At 42.0% G+C, this 23,340-nt stretch overlaps 1 protein-coding gene and 1 long non-coding RNA gene across 2 annotated transcripts in view; one reads left to right on the top strand and one right to left on the bottom strand.

The window, feature by feature from the left end:
- Positions 1-316: 316 nt before the first annotated feature.
- On the top strand, positions 317-18,910 carry LOC118495284. Its single transcript, XR_004897641.1, has 4 exons — positions 317-327; positions 8,833-8,835; positions 18,583-18,692; positions 18,745-18,910. It is a non-coding gene; the product is annotated as an uncharacterized LOC118495284 (long non-coding RNA).
- A 3,037-nt stretch (positions 18,911-21,947) lies between these two features.
- Positions 21,948-23,340, bottom strand: part of LOC116054943 (receptor-interacting serine/threonine-protein kinase 3-like) — an 11,024-nt gene continuing 9,631 nt past the window's right edge. Inside the window, exons 12-13 of the mRNA XM_036006193.1 lie at positions 22,720-22,866; positions 21,948-22,166 (exon numbers count right to left, since the gene is read on the bottom strand). Of these exons, the coding sequence (XP_035862086.1) occupies positions 21,948-22,166; positions 22,720-22,866 (366 nt within the window). The remainder of the gene's footprint in view (positions 22,167-22,719; positions 22,867-23,340) is intronic.

Genomic DNA, 23,340 nt, shown 5'->3' with positions numbered 1-23,340 from the left:
GATTTTATGTATGAATATGAAAAACTTAAAATTGACTTGAATTTTTTAAATTAATGATTATAAATATGGTGGGTATATAAATTATAAACATTTAATACATAAAGGAACTCAATTCCTGAAATTTAAAAAAAAAAAAAAAAAAGAACCTCGGATAGCATTCCTGATGTGAGATCGCTGGTGTCTGTAAAAAGACTGGCTGTCAGAGCTGTTGTGTCTCATATTCGTCACAGTTTTTTGCGACGAAAAAAAAAAAAAAAAAATTGTACTTTTTCCTTGATGTTGAGAATCTGTTTTTTTATGTGGGTTTCGTTGTTATAACAACATGATGTCTATGCTGAGTGAATCTGGTTTAAATGGTTTACAGTTTAAGCAACATTAAATCTAGACAGTTTGTTGGAAAGCCTGTCCACGCCCCCTGCAGGTGGAAGGCGATACTGCAGTCTGATGTCGGTCGAGTGAGCGGCCCAGTGCTTTGATGTCTGATTAGAGAGGCAGCCGACTTTTTCATAATTCCTTTTCTTCATTCTGTCTGGTTTGTGCGTTCGTGAGAAAAACGTGAGTATTGTACACGTGCTCTGCTCAAAATATTTTGACTTTTCGTCTGTTTTTGCTCGCCCCCTATACACACCAGAGTGATTAATTTCCCCCAGCAGCAGCAGACACATGCCGTGGAAGGAGGGGAAACAAATGGAGGAGCACGGGTTTGACAGGCTGAGCCAGAACATGCCACTGAGCCAGGACTACTTCAAAGAGCTGTGGGAGACTTCTAACTCCCTCCATCTCCACTATTCCAGAAAATCTGTTTGAGTCTCCCGCCCCCCCGAGATTTCCACCAAAGACGGTGTTACTCCCCCGGCCTCCACTGTCCCTGTTACAACCGACTATCCAGGGAGTAGCCTATGGCTCCAGCTTCGCTTTCAGAAATCTGGCACGGCCAAGTCTGTCACTTCCACTTATTCCGAGCTTCTAAACAAGCTGTATTGCCAGCAGGCAAAGACCAGCCCGGTTGAAGTGCTAGTGAGCAAGGAGCTTCCTCCAGGGGAGGCCAGTGGCTCATTTAGAGATTCAGAGATATTTCTAGGTTTCTACAAGGCTCTATTAGCCGAGGTTTAAACACGGTTGTGTGACATATAATTTACTATTGTTTGCACTGTATTTGTAGTTTTATTACTTGCATATATGCAACAGCATACACCTGGACGTTGAACCTTGGACACTGACTCCTTTAAGGCCTTTAGGCTTCACTTATATGCAGGTGGTTTCCTGCTGTTTCCAGGACATTTTGTGTAATTTTATAAGTTCATATTGAACGTTGAGAAGTTCTGCCAAGCCACCAACTGTTACAAAGAGTCCATGCCAGCACTGGCAATGCCACACACATTGATGGACAGTAAGCCCAAGCAGCCTGGTCTAGCCCGAGATTATCCTGCCATCCACGTAGCTTCAATGAAACCAAAGCGATCATTGCTTTGCGTGATTCTGGGAAACAGCTGAAATCTTAGAAACTCCTGTGTTCACTTGTTTTTTTGGGGGGGGGTTTTGTCACGTTTGAGTATATTTTCATTAGAGTCAAATGTATGATTCTGGATGGAATCATATGACTTTATTCTTTCAAATGGATTTTTCTAATTGTTAATTTTATTAACTATGATATATTATTCTCACTTAAATATGATGATAAAAACTGTCTGACTGTACATGGTGTTGGTCTCATTTTTGGTCACTAGAGTGCAGTGTAAGACCACATAATGCACCATGTAAATGAGATGCCATTTATAAATGTGTGTGTTTTGATGTGATGTTTTTTTTTTTTTAACACATGACTGGTTAAATAAAAAATAAAAAAGTGATGTGATAATAGCTGAATGTATTCCCCTGTGTCATTTTTTTTAGGTATGAAAGCAGAAAAATGAATGCCCTGCTGTCTAGTACTATGTGATTCTGGGAAACAACTGAAATCTTAGAAACTCCTGTGTTCACTTGTTTTTTTGGGGGGTTTTTTTGTCACGTTTGAGTATATTTTCATTAGAGTCAAATGTATGATTCTGGATGGAATCATATGACTTTATTCTTTCAAATGGATTTTTCTAATTGTTAATTTTATTAACTATGATATATTATTCTCACTTAAATATGATGATAAAAACTGTCTGACTGTACATGGTGTTGGTCTCATCTTTGGTCACTAGAGTACAGTGTAGGACCACATAATGCACCATGTAAATGAGATGCCATTTATAAATGTGTGTGTTTTGATGTGATGTTTTTTTATTTTTTAAACACATAACTGGTTAAATAAAAAATAAAAAGTGATGTGATAATAGCTGAGGATGCATCATAATTACATTCTCCGGGAACCATCACCTTATCGTGGTGGAGAGGTTTGTGTGTCCCTATGAACCTGAGGGCTGTGTTGCCTGGAGCTTTGTGCTCCTGGTAGGGTCTCCCAAGGCAAAGTGGTCTCAGGTGAGGGGCCAGACAAAGAATGGTTCAAAAACCCTATGAAAAAACGAGGTAGAGATGATGTGACCCTGCCCGGAGGAAGCCCGGGGCCCCCGTCTGGAGCCAGGCCCAGATGGAGGGCCCGTCAGCGAGCGCCTGGTGGCCGGGTTTGCCACGGAGCCCGGTCGGGCACAGCCCGAAAAAGCTACGTGGCACCTCTCTCTCCAACCCATGGGCCCACCACCTGTGGGAGGAACCGCTGGGGTCGGGTGCGCTGCCACATGGGTGGCAGTGAAGGTCAGGGGCCTCGACGGACCAGACCCGGGCAGCAGACGCTGGCTCTGGGGACGTGGAACGTCACCTCTCTGTGGGGGAAGGAACCGGAACTTGTGCGGGAGGTGGAGCGCTACCAGTTGGATCTGGTGGGGCTTACCTCTACGCACAGTCTCGGTTCTGTAACCATACTCCTGGATAGGGGTTGGACTCTTTTCTTCTCCGGAGTTGCCCAGGGTGTGAGGCGCCGGGCGGGTGTGGGGATACTCACAAGCCCCCGGCTGAGCGCCGCTACGTTGGAGTTTACCCCGGTGGACGAGAGGGTCGCCTCCCTACGCCTGCGGGTTGTGGGGGGGAAAACTCTGACTGTTGTTTGTGCGTATGCACCAAACAAGAGCTCGGAGTATTCGGCCTTCTTGGAGACCTTGAATGGAGTCCTGCATGGGGCTCCAGTGGGGGGACTCCATAGTTCTGCTGGGGGACTTCAACGCGCACGTGGACAATGATGGAGACACATGGAGAGGCGTGATTGGGAGGAACGGCCTCCCTGATCTAAACCCGAGTGGTTGTTTGTTGTTGGACTTCTGTGCTAGTCATGGATTGTCTATAACGAACACCATGTTCGAACATAGGGATGCTCATAAGTGTACTTGGTACCAGAGCACCCTAGGCCAAAGGTCAATGATCGATTTTATAATCGTTTCATCTGATCTGAGGCCGTATGTTTTGGACACTCGGGTGAAGAGAGGGGCAGAGCTGTCAACTGATCACCATCTGGTGGTGAGTTGGGTCAGAGGATGGGGGAAGACTCTGGACAGACCTGGTAAACCCAAACGGGTAGTGCGGGTGAACTGGGAACGTCTGGAGGAGGCCCCTGTCCGACAGACTTTCAACTCACACCTCCGGCGGAGCTTTTCGTGCATCCCTGTGGAGGCTGGGGGCATTGAACCCTGAGTGGACAATGTTCAAAGTTTCCATTGCTGAAGCTGCGGCGGGGAGCTGTGGTCTTAGGGTCTTAGGTGCCTCAAGGGGCGGCAACCCACGAACACCGTGGTGGACACCGGTGGTCAGGGAAGCCGTCCGACTGAAGAAGGAGTCTTTCTGGGATATGTTATCCCAGGGGACTCCGGAGGCAGTTGCAAGGTACCGAAGGGCCCGAAGGGCTGCAGCCTCTGCCGTGAAAGAGGCAAAGCAGCGGGTGTGGGAGAAGTTCGGAGAAGACATGGAGAAGGACTTTCGGTCGGCACCAAGGTGCTTCTGGAAAACCGTTCGCCACCTCAGGAGGGGGAAGCGGGGAAACATCCAAGCTGTGTACAGTAAGGATGGGACGCTGCTGACCTCAACTGAGGAGGTAATAGGGCGGTGGAAGGAGCACTTTGAGGAACTCCTAAATCCGACTAATACGCCCTCTATGGTAGAGGCAGAGCTGGAGGATGATGGGGGATTGTCATCAATTTCCCAGGTGGAAGTTGCTGAGGTAGTTAAACAACTCCACAGTGGCAAAGCCCCAGGGATTGATGAGATCCGTCCAGAAATGCTTAAAGCTCTGGGTGTGGAGGGGTTGTCTTGGTTGACACGCCTCTTCAACATTGCGTGGAAGTCGGGGACGGTGCCTAAGGAGTGGCAGACCGGGGTGGTGGTTCCCCTTTTCAAAAAGGGGGACCAGAGGGTGTGTGCCAATTACAGGGGTATCACACTTCTCAGCCTCCCCGGTAAAGTCTACTCCAAGGTGCTGGAAAGGAGGGTTCGGTCGATAGTCGAACCTCAGGTTGAAGAGGAACAATGCGGATTCCGTCCTGGTCGTGGAACAACGGACCAGATCTTTACTCTCGCAAGGATCCTGGAGGGAGCCTGGGAGTATGCCCAACCGGTCTACATGTGCTTTGTGGATCTGGAGAAGGCGTATGACCGGGTCCCCCAGGAGACACTGTGGGAGGTGCTGCGGGAGTATGGGGTGAGGGGGTCCCTTCTCAGGGCCATCCAATCTCTGTACGACCAAAGCGAGAGCTGTGTCCGGGTTCTCGGCAGTAAGTCGGACTCGTTTCAGGTGAGAGTTGGCCTCCGCCAGGGCTGCGCTTTGTCACCAATCCTGTTTGTAGTATTTATGGACAGGATATCGAGGCGTAGTCGGGGTGGAGAGGGGTTGCAGCTTGGTGAGCTGGGGATCTCATCGCTGCTTTTTGCAGATGATGTGGTCCTGATGGCATCGTCGGCCTGTGACCTTCAGCACTCACTGGATCGGTTCGCAGCCGAGTGTGAAGCGGCTGGGATGAGGATCAGCACCTCTAAATCTGAGGCCATGGTTCTCAGCAGGAAACCGATGGAGTGCCTTCTCCAGGTAGGGAATGAGTCTTTACCCCAAGTGAAGGAGTTCAAGTACCTTGGGAGTCTTGTTCGCGAGTGAGGGACAGACAATGCGAGACGGGGAGTGGTATTACACTCAATTTATCGCACCGTTGTGACGAAAAGAGAGCTGAGCCAGAAGGCAAAGCTCTCAATCTACCGGTCAGTTTTCGTTCCTACCCTCACCTATGGTCATGAAGGCTGGGTCATGACCGAAAGAACGAGATCCAGGGTACAATCGGCCGAAATGGGTTTCCTCAGGAGGGTGGCTGGCGTCTCCCTTAGAGATAGGGTGAGAAGCTCAGTCATCCGTGAGGAGCTCGGAGTAGAGCCGCTGCTCCTTCGCGTCGAAAGGAGCCAGTTGAGGTGGTTCGGGCATCTGGTAAGGATGCCCCCTGGGCGCCTCCCTAGGGAGGTTTTCCAGGCACGTCCAGCTGGGAGGAGGCCTCGGGGAAGACCCAGGACTAGGTGGAGGGATTATATCTCCAACCTGGCCTGGGAACGCCTCGGGATCCCCCAGTCGGAGCTGGTTAATGTGGCTCGGGAAAGGGAAGTTTGGGGTCCCCTGCTGGAGCTGCTACCCCCGCGACCCGTTACCGGATAAGCGGAAGAAGATGGATGGATTTATCACAGCAAGTCTTCCAGGTCCTGAAGCAGCAAAACAGCCCCAGACCATCACATTACTGTCGTTATTATGTTCTTTTTCTGAAATGCGGTTGTCTCATCAGTCCACAGAGTATTTTCCCAAAGGTGTTGGGGATCATCAAGTTTTCTGGCAAAAATGAGGCAAGCCTTAATGTTCTTTTTGCTCAGCAATGGTTTTCGTCTTGGACCTCTGCCATGCAGGCCATTGTTGCCCAGTCTCTTTCTTATGGTGGAGTCATGAACACTGACCTTAACTGAGGCAAGTCAGGCCTGCAGTTCTTTGGATGTTGTTGTGGGGTCTTTTGTGACCTCTTGCATGACTCATCACTGTGCTCATGGGGTAAGTTTGGTCAGCCAGGCACTCCTGACAAGTTATGTTTTTACTTTGTTTACTTGTGTTATCTTTGTCTTATATTTAAATTTGTTTGATGATCTGTAACATTTAGGCTAAGTGTGACAAACATGCAAACAAAATAACAAATCAGGAAGGGGACAAACACTTTATCACACCACTGTATATTGTTGTTATATTGTTCCCATCAGTAGGCCTATGTCCTATCAACTAAACTAACTGAAAGTTAAATCAAATATATCAATTGTGATAAAATCAAATGGCTCCATAGTGTATCTTTCAAAATACAACATTGTTAACGTCGGCTTCACTCTGCCTGTGTGGCGTGAGCTTGGCGTTTCTGTTGCGTGTCAGTTGCGTGGCGGCTTGCTTGTCACATGAAAAATAGGCATCAGTCCTATTTCTAGCATGCACACGTTTTCGGTGCCCATGAGACACATGAGTGTTGTCACGCAGGCAGTGTGTAAGCTCTAACCTGGGAACATGGGAGCCGAAATAGGAACGGACACGCCACGCAGCTGACACGCTGAGGCCACGCAGCCAGTGTGCAGCCGGCCTAAGCCCTACCATTAAAGGCTTTTTACATGGTGGTTAGACTGAGGCTAATATCCCATGTTTGGTTCAAGCTTCAGTCACACTGTACTGACACTTGCTGTCATTTTATCCCAACATTTAGCTCAGTTTACTGAAATCCCACAAAAATATATATATTTTTTTTACATCTGTCCTCTCTTCCAGATTCAGTTAGTTCAGATGCATGTAGCAACTAAAGTAACTGAAAAGTTTCCCCCTTCAACTGGCATATATCTGTTAGAAAACAGATAAAGAGGGAAAACAGAAAGGTGAATAAAAAAAAAAAAATTAAAATAAAAGATATGAATTGTCCTGAAACATAAACATAAGCATAAAATGTATAAATAATATAAGGTGGAGATAAATAATAAAAATAACTAAAAAAGTATTGGTGTCATACTGCTGAGAGAGGCAGCCACTGTCCCGATGGGTCAGTACAGTACGTTTCAAAGGTTTACAATATTGTTCAACCCTACAAATAAAGGCTTTCCCAAGTAATGTATCCCGACATTTAGCTCAGTTTACTGAGCCTCAAAATAATGCAGGGTTATCCTTGACTTTGAAGGAAGATAGAGTTAGAGTCACTTGATTGTCTTCTGACATGATTGAAGACATTAGTTCTTGACATTAGTTCTTGACTAGTTCTTTTGACAAGGCTTATTTAACCAAGTCATGTGTTTTGGGCATTCTGAAGACAAAACGTTCAGCTTTGATTACACCGACTTAAATTTAAACACTGTGACACCTTTTCAGTAGGGTTTAGATTAGCCCAAGGCCCAGTTTACACATGTGAAAATCCTTTAACACGCCTACCAGCTCAAACCCCACACTAATAATTATAATTTTTGTAATATATATTCCATGTCGTCCTTTCCTTTTCCTTCTGTGTATATATATATATATATATATATATATATATATATATATATATGTATTTTTTATATATGTATTTTTTATATATATATATATATGTATTTTTTATATATGTATTTTTTTTATATACATATATATATATATATATATATATATATATATATATATATGTATTTTTTTTCTGTTTTTTCTGTTGTGTCTTCCAAGAAAACAGAGAAAGAAGGAAAAGGAAAGGATGACATGAAAAATAAATTAATAAAATAAAAGATATTGTGATGAAATACAAAATAAGGTTACATTGTTCGAATTAGACAAGGTATATATCAATTATCATCTAACAAAAATAAATTGGTGTCCTACAGTCATAGTGTCCATGAGTCAGCAGTGTAAGTTGCTAATTGTTGAATCTGTCCATTGTTGGCACAAACCAAAACTCTTAAATGTGAAGATGTAAGGGGCTGTAACATTGTGACCTTTGATGATCCAGGGGCTGTAGAACTGCTGCTTTCAGGTATCTGGCCAGTCTTTGGTGGGAGGACAGCATCACTTTTGTGACGTTGACGAGCAGAGGCCTTAGATGGAAAAGTAATGCCGACAGTGTTTTTGTTAGTTCTTTGGACAAAAAGCGAATTTGTACTAAGTTAATAAAAATAATAGTTACCTTTACAACTTGTTTAGGGCAAAGTGTAATGCTGCATTCAGGAGGCGCTGTCTCTCTGACAGCGTAAATTTGGTTCCCCACATCAGTTCACCTGATCACTCACCAAACGTCAACAGTAGTTAGGCTTTACTGAACTGTGCACAGCATTGGATGCAAAGCTGTGGACGTAGGGAAATGAAGCAGGTCCTGACAAGAGAAAATAGAAAATTGTTGTAATAAACTGCAGACCATGCAAAAAAACATGTTCAAAAGTTACATAATACACAATAATTTAATACCTTGAACACTGCTGCAAGGCAACACAACATTTCTGTCCAGTGCAATTTTACACAGAGTAGTTTAGGAAGGATGAATGAGGTTCAGCTATTGTCATGTTTAGCCTTCTTTAAAGTCCTGATTGTCTCCACTGTGTGAAGTGGAGTGATCACAGCAGAGGCAGACCTGCAGGAAAAAGTTAATTTAAATGACAATGTACTGCTAGCTGTAACAACGGTGTTGCAAAATTGCTGCGTTATCACAAAGTGAATACAGGAATAAAGACACAATTAAAGCAATATAGAAAGCACATATGAAATTAGAATCATTACCTTCTGTTGTGAAGACTCTTCAGCGCTGTCAGGTGGAAAGCAGGCAGTGGTGGTCCATTTTTTCAGTTTTTAGAGCCAGAGAGAATGTGAAGCAAAGGCAGGCAGGTGTTATCTCATCCTCTGCTTGGAAGAATGACTGGGACTAGCATGAAGGTTAAGGTGTCCCTGTGTGGTCCAACAGTGATTGTCTGTCCATTGTCTTCACAGTGATGAAGGAGGTGAGGCCATAGCTGGCGGTGTCCTCACAGAGGACACAGGAGAACTGTGTCTCTCGTCCAGGGGAAAGTAAACGTAATGAGTTATAGTCTATAACAGCCACCCACCCTGAAATTGGGTGGCATGTAAATGTGGGGTTTCAGCTGGTAGGTACCAATACACCAGAAAGTGCGTGTTACATATAGAACACGTACTTTCTGATGTATTTCTGCTAGCGTAAATGATAGCAGCTGTGTACAATGCTGTACACAGCTGCTGAATGTTTAGGGCTGTACTTGGGATGTACAGCCCAATATATCTTGTAAATATATCTCATAATAATATGGTTACCTGAAACAATTATGACCAATCACATTATCCAATACTGCCAAAACTTAACATTACCAAACAAAATGAGACCAACAACAATAAGGTATCCTAAAAAAAAACTCAACATAATGCTCAGTGGATTTTTGACATCTGGTACAGCTGCAAATAAGACACCTTTAAATTATTAGACCATAATGTATTTCATCATTGCAGATTTCATTAATTTAGTTTTTTAAATCAAACTGTTATCACTTTTGGTATTAGGTACAGACCTCTTTTTCTTTGCTGCCATCTTTATGGACTGTTAAAGGACATGACACAGGACAGTATACAGGATTATGATAACTGTAATACGTTCTCATCACACCAGAGTGGAGACAATGCTGCGGTTTAGAGATGAAAATGAGGTCCAGAAGTGTGTTCTTATCTGTGGTGGCAGCAGTGATTACTTGAACATATCCCCGGGACTGAAACAGCTCAAGGATTGGCTTACTTGCATTGGATAAGTGATTCTCGTTGAAATCCCCACAGACAATGATAGGGTGGCAATCCATGACCTCCAATGAGTCCAACAGGCTTCCCAGGTTTGACAGAAACGATGTCACACTGTAGTCCGGAGGTCTGTACACAGCTGCAATCAAAGCACTCACTGGGGCTTCAACCTTCAGAGCCAAAAACTCAAGGTCAGTGACATTATGTATGTACTGTTTTTCACGTACTTGAATGTGCTCTTTCACATAAACTGCAACGCCACCACCACGTTTGTTGGCCATCTGTGGAACATTTGTGTAGGACAGGTGTCTGTTGCGTTTGAACATAGTGTAGCCCTCTAAATGGAGACTGTCTGCAACAAAGGAGCCTTGTAGGTGAGTTTCTGTGAGACACAAAACATCTGCTAGACACAGTTCATGGTGGCTCTTGATGTCATTCACGTGGCATGGCAAACCTTCTGTGTTATGGTGAACAATGGTCAGAGTGTCATGTCCGTTCATAGCCTGTGAGATTTTGAGAAGAGGCATCATGTCATCCAAATTGACTTGTCTCATGGTCCGCAGGGCTCCAGTGATTTGTGGGTTGGCATATATTTTACTCTCATCCATATCCAGAATGTGCAGTCCGCTGAGAGAGGTCACTCTGCTGACAGCTACATAAGCCATGCCAGGTTCAAAAATGTGTTTCAGTGACACTACAGCTGATGTCCTTGTCATACCTTGAACCTTATGAATCGTACAAGCAAAGGCCAGTTTAACAGGAAACTGTCTGCGTACCACTCCTTTCTGTTTCATTTTCTCCTCTGCTCTGTTGATGTACACTAGATCGTCTGGTCCTCCTGGTGCTCTGTTACGATAATTCCTTCCAGCTGTTTCATCATCCATCTTGAGCCCGAGCATAGTGACATGTGCGACACCATTTTGTTCAGAGGATATTACCCTGACTAGCGTAGAGAAAGATCCATTCACCAATCCTTGAGACACGTCTATGTTTCTGGTGAGCATGACTCTGACACCTTCAGCTACGTTTAGCGTATCTGGTAACTCATTTCTGTTTCCTTTAAATGGTTTGGCTTGTCGTGCCATTCTGCCTGTCTGTGGATCCTTTTTGTAGTCATCTGCATCAATCTTGGTGATGTGAGAATGGAGCAGAGCTAACATTGCAGAGTTGTGTGAATCAACTTGTTTATTAGTTGCAAAAATGTGTAGCACATCAGTTGGACACAGTTCTGGTTCGGTGACGGCCTGTGACAACAAAGCTCTGTCTTCCTCGGACAACTCCTCTGACTTTTCTTTCACACGGATCCTGTTCAACATCTCTGCATAGGCAACATCATCCTTCTGACGCATAATCTCAGTCAGAGTGATCATCTGAAAGTGTTCCTGACACAGGTCAATCTCACATGGGTCATACACGCAGAGAGCCTTGGACTGTCGCACTGGTGGAAGCTGAAAAAAATCTCAGCTATTACCGACATTCCTCCGAATGGTCTCTGACTGCCTTTGATCTGTTTGAGTCTCACATCAACATAGGCAAAAAGGGGCTTTGAAACCATGGACACTTCATCAATGATGAGGATTTCAGCATTTAACAGTTCAGATCGGACTTCATCCAAATTGTTACCAAGGCCTTGAAATGGAGGTTTTAGGCTTCTCGGAAGTTTGAGTAATGAGTGCAGTGTGGAGCCTGATATGTTGAAGGCTGCAGTTCCAGTGAATGCGGTCAACAGGACAGTTGGGTTTGATATGTTGGCCTCCTCAGCGCGTCTGGGCAGTTTGCACAGTATCTTAGATGCCTCAGAGTAGATGCATTTGATTAAATGTGACTTTCCTGTTCCAGCGCCACCATTGATGTAAAAGAAGAACTGCTGCGGATTTAGGCCACAGATTCGCTTTACACACCACTCTCTTGCTGCATAGAACACACAGGCTTGTCTCTGGTTCAGATTCTGATACATTTGGCGTAACAGTATGGGGTCAAATGCAGGGGGTTCTCTGATGGCTCTGATTTCTGTTGCAGCATTAGCCTGATTACTGTATTCTGGGACATTATCTTGTTCATTTTCACAATCTGGCTCTCTTGCCTCCAGTTCTTCAATACACTCCAACCTCACAACTTCCGATTCTGGCGCCAGATTACACCATTCATCGATCACACCTCTGTTCTGCTCAAACTCCTCAACAGCATTCTCAATCTCGTCACTGTTTTTCTCATATTTGTCTCTGTTTCGTTTCACAATGTGTTGGACACTCGCCAGATGATCACAACCTGGTAGTTGCACACATCCATTACTGTAAAATGACTCATATGTGGGGTAATACGGTCTTTTCAGTTCCTGCTCTGATCGGTAGGGAACGTACAGTTTCAGTAACGTGCCGTAAAACTTCTCAGGATATTTTTCCTTGGATGCGCGGTAAAATCTGATGATAGCAGGCTTATCGTCTTTCCGCCTTTGCACAAATCCCATCTCATTCAGGAGGGGCAAAACATTTTTACCTTTCGTCTGTTTGCCATAGACAATTCTGCAAGTAGCTGCAAAATCAGCCAAACACATCTCCTCAAACTCCAGTGTTTCAGGTCTGGCTTTGTACTTGTCAGTCAAAGACGTCATCCACACATCTGAACATTCAGGTGTTGTGTTTTCCAGGGACGAGAGAGGACGACTCATTTTCACTGCGTTGTCATCTGTCGGTATGAATACGACACCACGTGAACACTTCTTCATGTTAATTCCACATGCACGACTCACACATTCCTGAGCGCTGACCTCTCTTTTTTTGGAATACGCCTGCATTATTTCCCTCATTTCATCACATTCATTGACGTTGTCTCTGTTGGAGTTTTCGATGACTGTTTTGAGGTACTCAGAGAGTCCAGATTCTTTTTTGGTAATGTAGCTGGTGAGATACATGATGCACGAATATGCGTTGAGAATATAACTTACATCAATATTGGCATTCCAGGCTTCAAGTAGATGTGGATTATATCCATTTACCCAGCAGTCCTTGGGGTCACGCTTCAGAATGACTGCACTGGATTTATTCACCATGTTAAGGCATTGTTCGTACTCACTGTATGTCAGATTGCATTGAGCTAGGAGCTGCTGCAAACTCAGAGAGGCCGTTTCAGGTTCATTCAAAAGCAAGTTAAGTGGTTGGAGTTTTTGCTTTGCTTTTTCCACTTCCACTGGATCGATGCACTCACCAGGTCTCGTTATCACTGTGTTTCTGACGGGTGGTTTAGGAAAACCGAATCTGCATCCCGAGTTGACACTTTTGAAACATGTCCTTGAATGATTTTTGCTGTGTGTCTGCACTTCTGTGACTTTTTTGTACAGATCAGGTTGTGTATGTGGGTCGGGCAGCTGAGCTGTGATGTATTTGGACACAAAATCTAACACAGTCTGATCGTCGTCTTCGTCAAAAACAGGAGCACCATCAACCCATATGAGACAGTGCATGTGTGGACTTCCGCGAAGCTGAAACTCAACTCGGTAAAAGAAGTCAACGACTCTGCCTAGGGGCTCTGCAGGAGATAAGAGCAAATCCCTGAATAATGCCTCAACACGCTTATCAAACATGCGCATTGCTGTCACAGGATTGCTTCGCAGTATGTCACACTTAGCTGACCAGTCAAGCCCTTCAAAATCGACATCTTCACCTTGCTGCCTTTTTATTGCCTCGATAACCTCAGGCCATCGCATTTCAGCTGCAGAAAACGTACAGAAGAATGTAGGAGTTCCCAACTGTCTGATCATGGCAAAAAGATCTCTTGTAGTTTTCTCCCAATAGGCTGGAGTACCCCTTAAAGGCTGCATAAACCTCACGGCGTCCTTGTTTCGCACCAGTCTCTCCACCTCACGTTTATCTTGCAACATTCCCGAGGTAATATTTCTTCCATCCCTCGTAAACGGTTTACCTTTCCTGAGCTGTATTGTCATGCTCGATGTTGCCAAATGCATTTCTGTCACAAACTGTGCAAAGAACAAGAAGTTTGTGTCTCTGGCGAAACGATCATCAACACCAAAAAGCCTTGCTTTGAAATACTTACTGGGTGTTAATTTAAGAGGTCTCTCTTCATCCAGTGTGTTTTGACCAGTCGGAAACTGTACAGGGAAAGCCATGGCCTCGAGCTTAGGTGTTTTGAAAAAGCTGACAGGATTATTTCTTTCGGCAGGCGCAACGGAATAAATTCCTTCGCTGAAACATAAAATCTCCTCTGCCACGTCACACGGCTGAAGGCATGATTCCAGAGCGAAACCACCGTTTGGCATGTCACCATGTTCATCATCATCTCTCTGCTCATTTGGTTGTTCACCATCACATGACAACATGTCTATATCCTGTTCATTTTCAGGCTCATTTTCTGCCTCACACAGAGCATTACTCTCACACCTGTCAATTTCCATTAAATCAGTTTCATCATAATCATCTTCCTTCATTGTAGCATCCACATCATCATCATCTTCATCATCCTCATCATCCTCATCATCCTCATCAGGAAGTGTTGGATCACATAACTCAGCCTCATCTCTGATCGTTATGTCCTCATACTGTGGATGGATCTCTTTGAGTTTATGCAAAGCCTGAATGAGCTTTGACCAATTAACTGTCTGAAAAAGTTGGTGACCCTTATAACACAATCGTCTCTTCAGTTTTACTCTCATCACCTGAGACTCACTTCTCAGTCTGGGTAAAGCTTCAATCGTTTCCTGTACCTCAGACGGGACACACACAACATTTCCTCGTATTAGTCTCTGGCGGCCTTTAGGAAGAGGAATAATCTTGGCAAATGCTATACATCTGGATGCGAGATGCCTTTCCAATATGTTGAGATCTGACAGCTCAGGTGGGATATCAGCAAGCATTAAGTTGTTGGCTACAGCGAGAGCTGGCATAGCTCCATCTTTAAGATGATCATGACAGGTGTAACAAATCCACTCACTTCTTCTCTCATCAGGCACCTTGCAGTGTTCACAGCCTTCATCGCAAACATGCACATACTTCCCTGTCAAGCACGCTGCAACTGTATGTGGATTTTTGACATAATTTGACCTTGTGCAGGGGCGGACTTGGTTTGGAAACGAGGCTTTATGGCAGACAGTGCAGACATAGGTGGGACCTTCCTTTATATTAGATCTGAAAAGAGATATGGCCTCTTTGATTAAAGAGTTGTCATTTTCTCTGTCACTCTCACATGTTTGTCGATTTATCCATCTGTATTTCTTTTTTATTTCATTTGCACATCTCATTTTAAACAGACTTCTAAATGGAAGGTTGTTCGTAAATCGGTCTCGCATTCTTTGTCTCATTATTTGTCTGTGTCTATCTCTGAAAGCTTTGTCATTTGCATAATGCTGAGTCATATAAGATCGCCGCCTCACTCTGAAGTCAACAAAGTTTCTGTAAAACGTTGTCATTCTTTGTCTTTTTTTCATTCTTAACTCAGGATTATCTCTGTATGAGCTGTTCATTCTTTCTCTTTGTTTCATTCTAAACTCAGGATTATCTCTGTATGAGCTGTTCATTCTTTCTCTTTGTTTCATTCTAAACTCAGGGTTATCTCTGTATGAGCTGTTCATTCTCTCTCTTTGTTTCATTCTAAACTCAGGGTTATCTCTGTATGAGCTGTTCATTCTTTCTCTTTTTTTCATTCTTAACTCAGGATTATCTCTGTATGAGCTTGTCATTCTTTGTCTTTGTTTCATTCTTAACTCAGGATTATCTCTGTATGAGCTTGACATTCTTTGTCTTTGTTTCATTCTAAACTCAGGGCTTTGTTGGTATTGGGCCGTTAAATAACATTTTTTCTTTGCTTTATATGTTTCATTTGAAGCATAGTTTGTCCTTTCTTTCCTTTTCTGATTCTCCTTTCTTTGTGATACCTTTTCAGAGAGCAATAGCCTCCTTTAATCTTTCTCCTTTGCTGTTTATTAAGTTTTTTCAGTTTACGTGAGGCATCATCACTAATTAATGGAACAGTCAAGTTTGACATACTCTCAGTAGCATTGTGTGATGTAACAGAATTCACACTGAATTCAGTTGATGGTTCTGCTTCAGTTTGACATTCATCAGGCAATATGAAATGAACCTCTTTATGTTTCACAGACGGTACAGACGTGATGGTAGTGGACACTCCCTTTATGTTATCAGAGACATCTGTTGCATCAGTGTTTACCTTTGAAATAGTTGAGCTTGAATTATTCAGCGCAGCATCATGTGATGCGACACAATTTGAGCTGATCTGGCTAGACATTTCTGGTTCAGTTTCCATAGGAGTGAATACTTCATGTACAGATTTGTCACTGATGTGTGCACTCAGGCTTGTCTCCTTTTGAAGAGCAGTTGATACAGCAGCTGTGTGAGTTGTAGGCTGACTCTCTCTGTCTGAGATAGCAGTATTCAGGATGGCCGTGTTCACATTGTAAAACTCCACAGGCTTCAACTCATAGTTACAGGAGGGCTGTGTTCCCAACATTCTGTGATACTTAAGGAGCCGATCAATCATATCACTAAGATGTGTGAATGTCAGCATGACAGCAGTACCAGGAGTGTGAGAACCAGGGTGGAGGGGCAAACCTTTGGCTGTTCTGGAGTGAAGAAGAAGAAACCGTATCTGCCGGACTTTGTTCTGAATACGGCAATACATAATACTCTCATCAGGAGCAATCCATACTGGACATCAGATAGCAAACAGCTGAGTCCGGCCTCTAGGTCCAGAAAACTGTCTACTGCTTCAGGTAACGGTTATCCTAATGTGCCATATCTAGAAAGTTGTTCCATGTCCACATAATGTGTATGCGTGCGTGCAGGTACTTCGTGAGGGAGCTCGTCAGTAGTCAGATAGATGTGATTAGGAAACATTTTCCTGACCTCTTTATACATTGCATTACCTTTATCCAAAACAAGGTCAAGATCTGCTCTGGTGATGTTTTCATTCTCGTGAAGGAATGCCAGAAATGTAAGTGAGTTGCAGGTACACTGCTGATTTCTGTTTTTACCATATTTAACAGAAGCCTGGCTACGGGATGCACGGACGTGTCTTACAGAAGGCTGACCTGCCAGATTTACATAGTCTGCATGAGAAGGGCCTGCTGCACACTGAGGATGTCCACTCTTTACATTAGCATAAGATGCCTGTGGTGGCACATCACTTTGACCTCTGTGGTTTACCTGGTTAGCTTCAGAAGAAACTGCCACACATCTTTTCTTTACCATGTCAGCATACGATACCTGTGGTACACCTAGTTCATCACTTTGACCTCTGACTTTTACTGGGGTGATAATAGAAGGCCTTGCTTCACCATCTCTGTAACATCCTCTCTCATCAGCAGAAACCTTTGGTGCGACGCTCTGACTTCCCTGTGTCACACTTTCATCATCACGAGACGCTGCAGCCATCTTCACCTCTCCACAGCTCTGAGGACCAACACATTCTACCTGTTCACCTGTTGTACCCTGAACCTCCTTTGACCTCTGCTGGCGCAGACTTTGAGCTTGTGACCTCTTACTCGGCATTGTTATGATCCAAAACCACAAATCTTGTTTTATTTTTATTGTAGGCAATCAAGACAATAAACACAATATCAATCACAATATATTACTATTAACTTAGCAGGATAAGGTGGATTAAAGCAGTATCTGCTCTTAGTAATGGTGATTTATATCTCAAGGGTATTCTATTTATAATTATTTTTAAGGAACAATGTCAAATGAATGTTTTTCCAGAAAATCCTTTTCAAGCCTGTAAAGATATTATAGATATTTAGAAGATAAAATTAAAGTTGACGTTTTACACAAACTATATATGGATATATTTCAGTGGTACTTAAGTTTCAATATCTTCAGCAAACTGAAGACCAGTAGTTGATATACCGATATAGGACACAGGAATACGGTTTTAGTCTTTTAAGGCACTATCAAGAAATCAGTGCTGATGTTCAAATGCTGTGCTTTTCTAAAAATAACTATGGTATTTGTATATTTAAGGTTTTGTAAATGCCAATTAAATGTCTTCAACCTTAATATATTCAGAGGTTTATTTTAATATAAGCAAAGAATACAGTTACTCCTTACAATTGGTTTATTTATTTCACTTTACAAAGGTTTAACCAACAATAAAACATGTACAAAAGGTGTTGATGCCAACAATGTGGGTGGATCTATAGACGAGGTACAAATATGTAATCAGAGACAAATAACACAATGTATGTAGTGTAATTAGTTTTATACTAGTACTACTCAAGTAAACAAAAACTGATTATGTGTACTCTGGTGCGAAGATATTTGCAGTCAGAACAAACCTTTTGGTTCAGAGCTCCACAGCAACACGGTCCAGGAACAACTACAGCTCTTTTCTTGTATAAATATAGATTTGTAGTTCAATTTATTGTTATACTAACAAGAGATGGTTTTATTTAATGAAACACTTTATGACAGCAACTTCTATTTGGAAATGTACCAGATTTAACTTTGAATTAGTTTTTACAGTCCAATGTTTGTGATAAAAGCTAAACAAAATGTGTGTTATGTATGTGTTTCCAGTCTTTTCAATTAATTTAAATTTAATGAACAAATTCAAAAATACTTTTCTTAATAATTTATTTAATGACTGTTACCAAATAGAATAAATTGAAACAATATGGATAATTCAAAAATACAATTGAATTTTTGCCAATTGAAAAGATCAAATCAAATGTGAGAGAGAGACAGGAGAGGTAGAAAAAGGGTGAGCAGAGAAACTCACAGAACCATAAAACAGAATGATCAGGTACCAACCAACCTGTAGAACCAAAAACAGATACCAGTAATCTGTAGCTTTGCAACCAAAACAAATGGGTGATAATCTTTGAACCAGAACCAAAGGGTAACTTGCAACAAGTGCAGAACCAAATGTAGATAGAGCGGCATAAAATGATAGGAGAGAGGTGAAGAGAACCAATAATATTAGGGATGAGTGGTAGATGTTATAGGAGAGAGGTGAAGAGAACCAATAATATTAGGGATGAGTGGTAGATGTTATAGGAGAGAGGTGAAGAGAACCAATAATAGATAGAGTGGATAGAAGGGCCAGTAAAGACAGATGTGATAGAAGTAGAGGGAGATGGAGAGGAGCTGGAGGGCAGCTGCACACCTGTAACACAAAATGGAAACGTGCATTAGTCATACAAAACAGAAAAAAACATCACATGAAAAGTGATTGCTTTAAATATGTGAATATTTCTATATCCAAATTAGTGTGATTTAGCTAAGAGGATTTTAATAGTGTCATTCTTTCACTACGACTTTAGTAGGTCTCTGTATTCAGTGACTTCTGTGTTCAATCACATCATGGGGCAAAATGTTTGCATGTGTGAAGTATACTGTGGAGTGTCCAAGGAGTCACTAACACAGATAGTGAAATACTAACTAAAAGTATGTAGAGTGCACAAGCAGATGTGTACAGTAATGTTAGACATTAGTAGTATTTACTGCAAAGCATCAATCTAGCTGAGATGAGATGTGAAATATATTAGGTAAAAAGAATGGGGCTGAACAAAAGGAAAGAGAGGACAGAGAGAAGGAGAGAAGAGGCAGAACGTATGCAGAAGTTACAGAGAGCCAAACAAAATATGGAAGATGTAACGCTCAGATACCTAAGGGCATTTTTACAGTTCATTGTCCGTCTGGTTTTATTTTCTAAAAAAGCTTGTAAAACATCAACCATGTTGTCTACAGTCAATTTATGAACATCATTTTTTTCAGGACAAACTGGACTATTAAAATATGTGTACTGTATTGAATGTAAAAAAAGGTTATATGACCTTAAAGACAAATAAATAAATAAAACGGAACATGAATCTCACAGATATATATTGATATCACAGACAGATCAATAAAAGCAAAGCCAATCTCCCGTCTAAATCAGTTCCCATATGTATTAGGAGTCACACTGTGAAGAAATAAACATTATAACAGTTGGAGTTATGCAGTGCAAAAATAAACATAATGAACATTATAACTAGTGTAAAAGGACAAACTATTTACATTTCTTCAAAAAAGGCCCAAATTGATGCCACATCTCAAAACATTCTTCTCTGTAGAACGGTAATAAAATGCAGTGATCCATCTTTCACTCTATGGTCTTTGTTCTCGCTTGGATTCGCTGGAGTGATCCATCTTAGACTCGATATACTCTTTGTATGACGGACCTGCTTTCCCATTGGTTGAAAGACGTCAACATAATCTGGCAAAGCATCATGGGATATTCAAAATGGCAGCTAGCATCGAGCTAGTGGCAAAAATGACGGAAAATTGATAAATTATGGACATCAAGTGGATAAATCTTGGATATAAGCGTTTGGATTTATTGCTGAACAACTCCGAAAAGAGGCACAAGTTCCAGGCTGGATAGAAAACCTTCTGTAAAGGCTACAAAGACACCCCGTGATGGCTAACTCCTTAACTTTTAGCAGCAAAAATCGGTAAGTTTCTACATTAAACCGTTTCAAATTATCTAAATATTAATCAGAGTTGTTCGTCGCCGACGACGGCGTCGGGTTCTATTAAAAAAAAAAATAAAGAACAGAATAACAATTCACTTTTAGCCAAAACACTAATTAGCCATATTTTGGAAGCGGTATGTGGACGAGTTAGGTATAGTGACTGAAGAGAGAGAGAGAGAGCGCCTGACGTATGTGTGTGTGTGTGTGTGTGTGTGTGTGTGTGTGTAAATAAAAAAACAGAAAAAGAGATAAAAGAAAATTTTTTAGGAAATAGTGGGGTTCGAGCCCTCGTCCGGAACGTATGTCTTATCCATACGCCATGAACGCAGATACATCTCATTGGAGGTTTGTGGAGTAGGCTATTTAAAGGTTCGTTTTGAAAAGTTGACACTAAACTGAATCGTTGGCTTGGAAAACAGGAGTGTTCAGACAGCGGAGGTAATCAGACTCTCTCTCTCTCTCTCTCTCTCTCTCTCAGCAGTTTACAGAAAGTCATAGCCTACATGTCATATGTTAAACACAACTTAAATATTTTACTACATATCATGAATGGTACTCCCAAAAGGTGTTATTAGATTGTTGCTGGGCTCTACGTCTTCGTGAATTTCTGTTAACAAGTCATTGCCGTCACCTTGAAGCGTGTAGCGGTTATTGAAATATCATGCACTGTGGATGATTCTGCCATTTTTATAGCTAGAACAGTAAGTTTTCCCATTTATATCATGTTTCTATTGTGGAAAATGTCACTTCACTAGGTTTTTATGTGGGTTAGGTCACTGCACATCCAAATAAGTGCCCTTAACCACCCACAGCCCGTCTGTCTCTATAGGATAACATGGGAAATCTCGACTTACCTGGTGGGGTCCAAATATAATTTTCATGTTTCTAAAACTACTTTTCCATGTCTCACCTCCATAAATTATTGTATAAACACAGATATCTGTGCATTTACTTAAAATACATGGAGTTACAGCCAGGTCGGGGACAGTTGAAACAGCTGTTTCAATCGTCCGACATAGACATATGTCATTATAACCTGTTTTGCTTTCCATGTAAACAAGCATACATGAAAGTCTGGGATTGTGGAGAACACTAAATAGTCTACCGAATAAGCATGTAGTCAAACCTTTGAATGAAAAACACTCATTAATAATCTAAAAAATGTAACCGCTAATGAAGTTTACTTTGGACCATCAAAACTGGTTTATGGCCTGTAACTCCGTGATAAATAACACGAAGATATTTGGCTGATAGAAGGAGGTTAACATGCTCTATGTTTTGACCTAAGGAAGTCTGCCTATCATCATGGCACTCGGAGAAAACTGGAATGTTTCATCCGTCCCGCGTTTCAATCGTCCCGGCTCTCCCCTACTATTGTATCTAGATTTTGTTTCTTACGACAAAGTGGTGAGCTCATTTACTTTATTTTTACTTTCTCGAATAGTGTGGAACTAAGTAGCCTATGGAAAAGTATGGACTTTTGAAATGGAAAATGTGTAGCAACCCTCAAGAAAGAATTAACAATTAACCGAACAACCAATACTGCAAAAATGTAAAATTTAATAAAACATTTCAACTGAAAATATATATATGTATAACGACAATACAAAAACATTATGAACATACAACAACACTAGTAGCCTATCTAAAAACGAACAAAAAACATGAAGAATATAGCGAACAAATTAATAAACATATTTACAGCTCTTGGCATTCCTCTGCCTCAACTACCTTCTTTCCAACCACACTTATTTTGATGAAGAACGGCAGCTTCTTCATTCTCTTCTCCAGAGGAAGCCACAAGGCCTCCTCAATCTCGTAAACCACATCCCCCTCCTCCACAAGCAGCTGGAGAAATCCCGGCTTTCCAAAGTCCGTGGCTCCCAGCGCACTTACCACGGCACTGGTGACGGTGTTCTGTAGGGAAGAATATAACAATTCTTAGCACAGATTTCAAGTCCATGTAATCGAAATCCTTGAAATATAATTCCCATTCTCAGGAGGAGTCCATCAAACTCATTAAACTATTTTGTAGCCTAAAAATCCAAACTGCATTTACTCTGGTGAGTCAAAATATGTTTGTCATGTCGATTTTCTTGGATTTTTTGATGCTATTTTTTATAGTTTCTTCTTGAGTGCCATGCCTCAGAAAATTATTACATTAAATGTATAGGCCTACTATAGGCTACTGAACTCCTCCACTGCAATCTTTAAGATATTAGGCATTCAATCAGTCTCCCCTTTCGGAAATATTGTCCTTTATTAAGTCAATCGGAAACTGATCAGATAAAAAAATATTTTCTTGTCAAAAATGTCTAAGGATAGAAATAAAAAATAAGTGATTGCATGAATTATCACTTTATTGAAATATTGATGTGTTGAATACTTGACGTTTATATTCTTCATACATAATTGTGTGTGTATTTTGCACATTTAAATCAACAATGAAAAAAAAACTACTGTAGCCTACCTCCAGGGCCGTGTTATTTGTGGACTGCAGGCGGTACCCATATGGCGTTGTGCTGCCTCTTAAATGGGTCAGCCTGGCCTGCTGCCCAACGTCCAACGCCAACATTGCTGCCTCCCTCCACAGGTTGATATCAACCCGATGGTTTCCCTATAAATACAAATAAGAAAATGTATCATATGCACGCTCCCATACACCCTTAGGCTATATTCCCTTTAACACTAGAACGGTCATTTTGACTGTTTTAAAATTTATATGTGTAATAACTTTGCTGAATAAAAAAATATAATCCTGCTGCTGCCTGACTTTTCCTAAAAGAGTCTGTATTTTAATTTAAAATTATTTTTATATACATTACACAAAAGGCAAAGAAAATACAGTGAGTTTTACCTCAGATTTTTGCGGTATTGTTTTTAATTTTTCGCGCGGTTGAAGATGCATCTCGGTTGCTTAGTAACTACCATAGTCTCTGTCAGAGAAACGTAAATAGCGGTCTCGAGTAACAAGTGTGGGCATCACCGATGGGCCGAAGGCAAAGCCAGAGTCAGTAACGTAGGCTACTACGGCGTGGAGGGACTCTGTTCTGAATCAGAAGGCAAACACCGGGCGCTCGCTCTGTGAAAG

This window comes from Sander lucioperca, chromosome 1, assembly GCF_008315115.2.
Source record: "Sander lucioperca isolate FBNREF2018 chromosome 1, SLUC_FBN_1.2, whole genome shotgun sequence".
NCBI classification, from domain to species: domain Eukaryota; kingdom Metazoa; phylum Chordata; class Actinopteri; order Perciformes; family Percidae; genus Sander; species Sander lucioperca.
The sequence above is the reverse complement of the archived record's forward strand: the minus strand, read 5'-3'. Positions and strand labels throughout refer to the sequence as shown.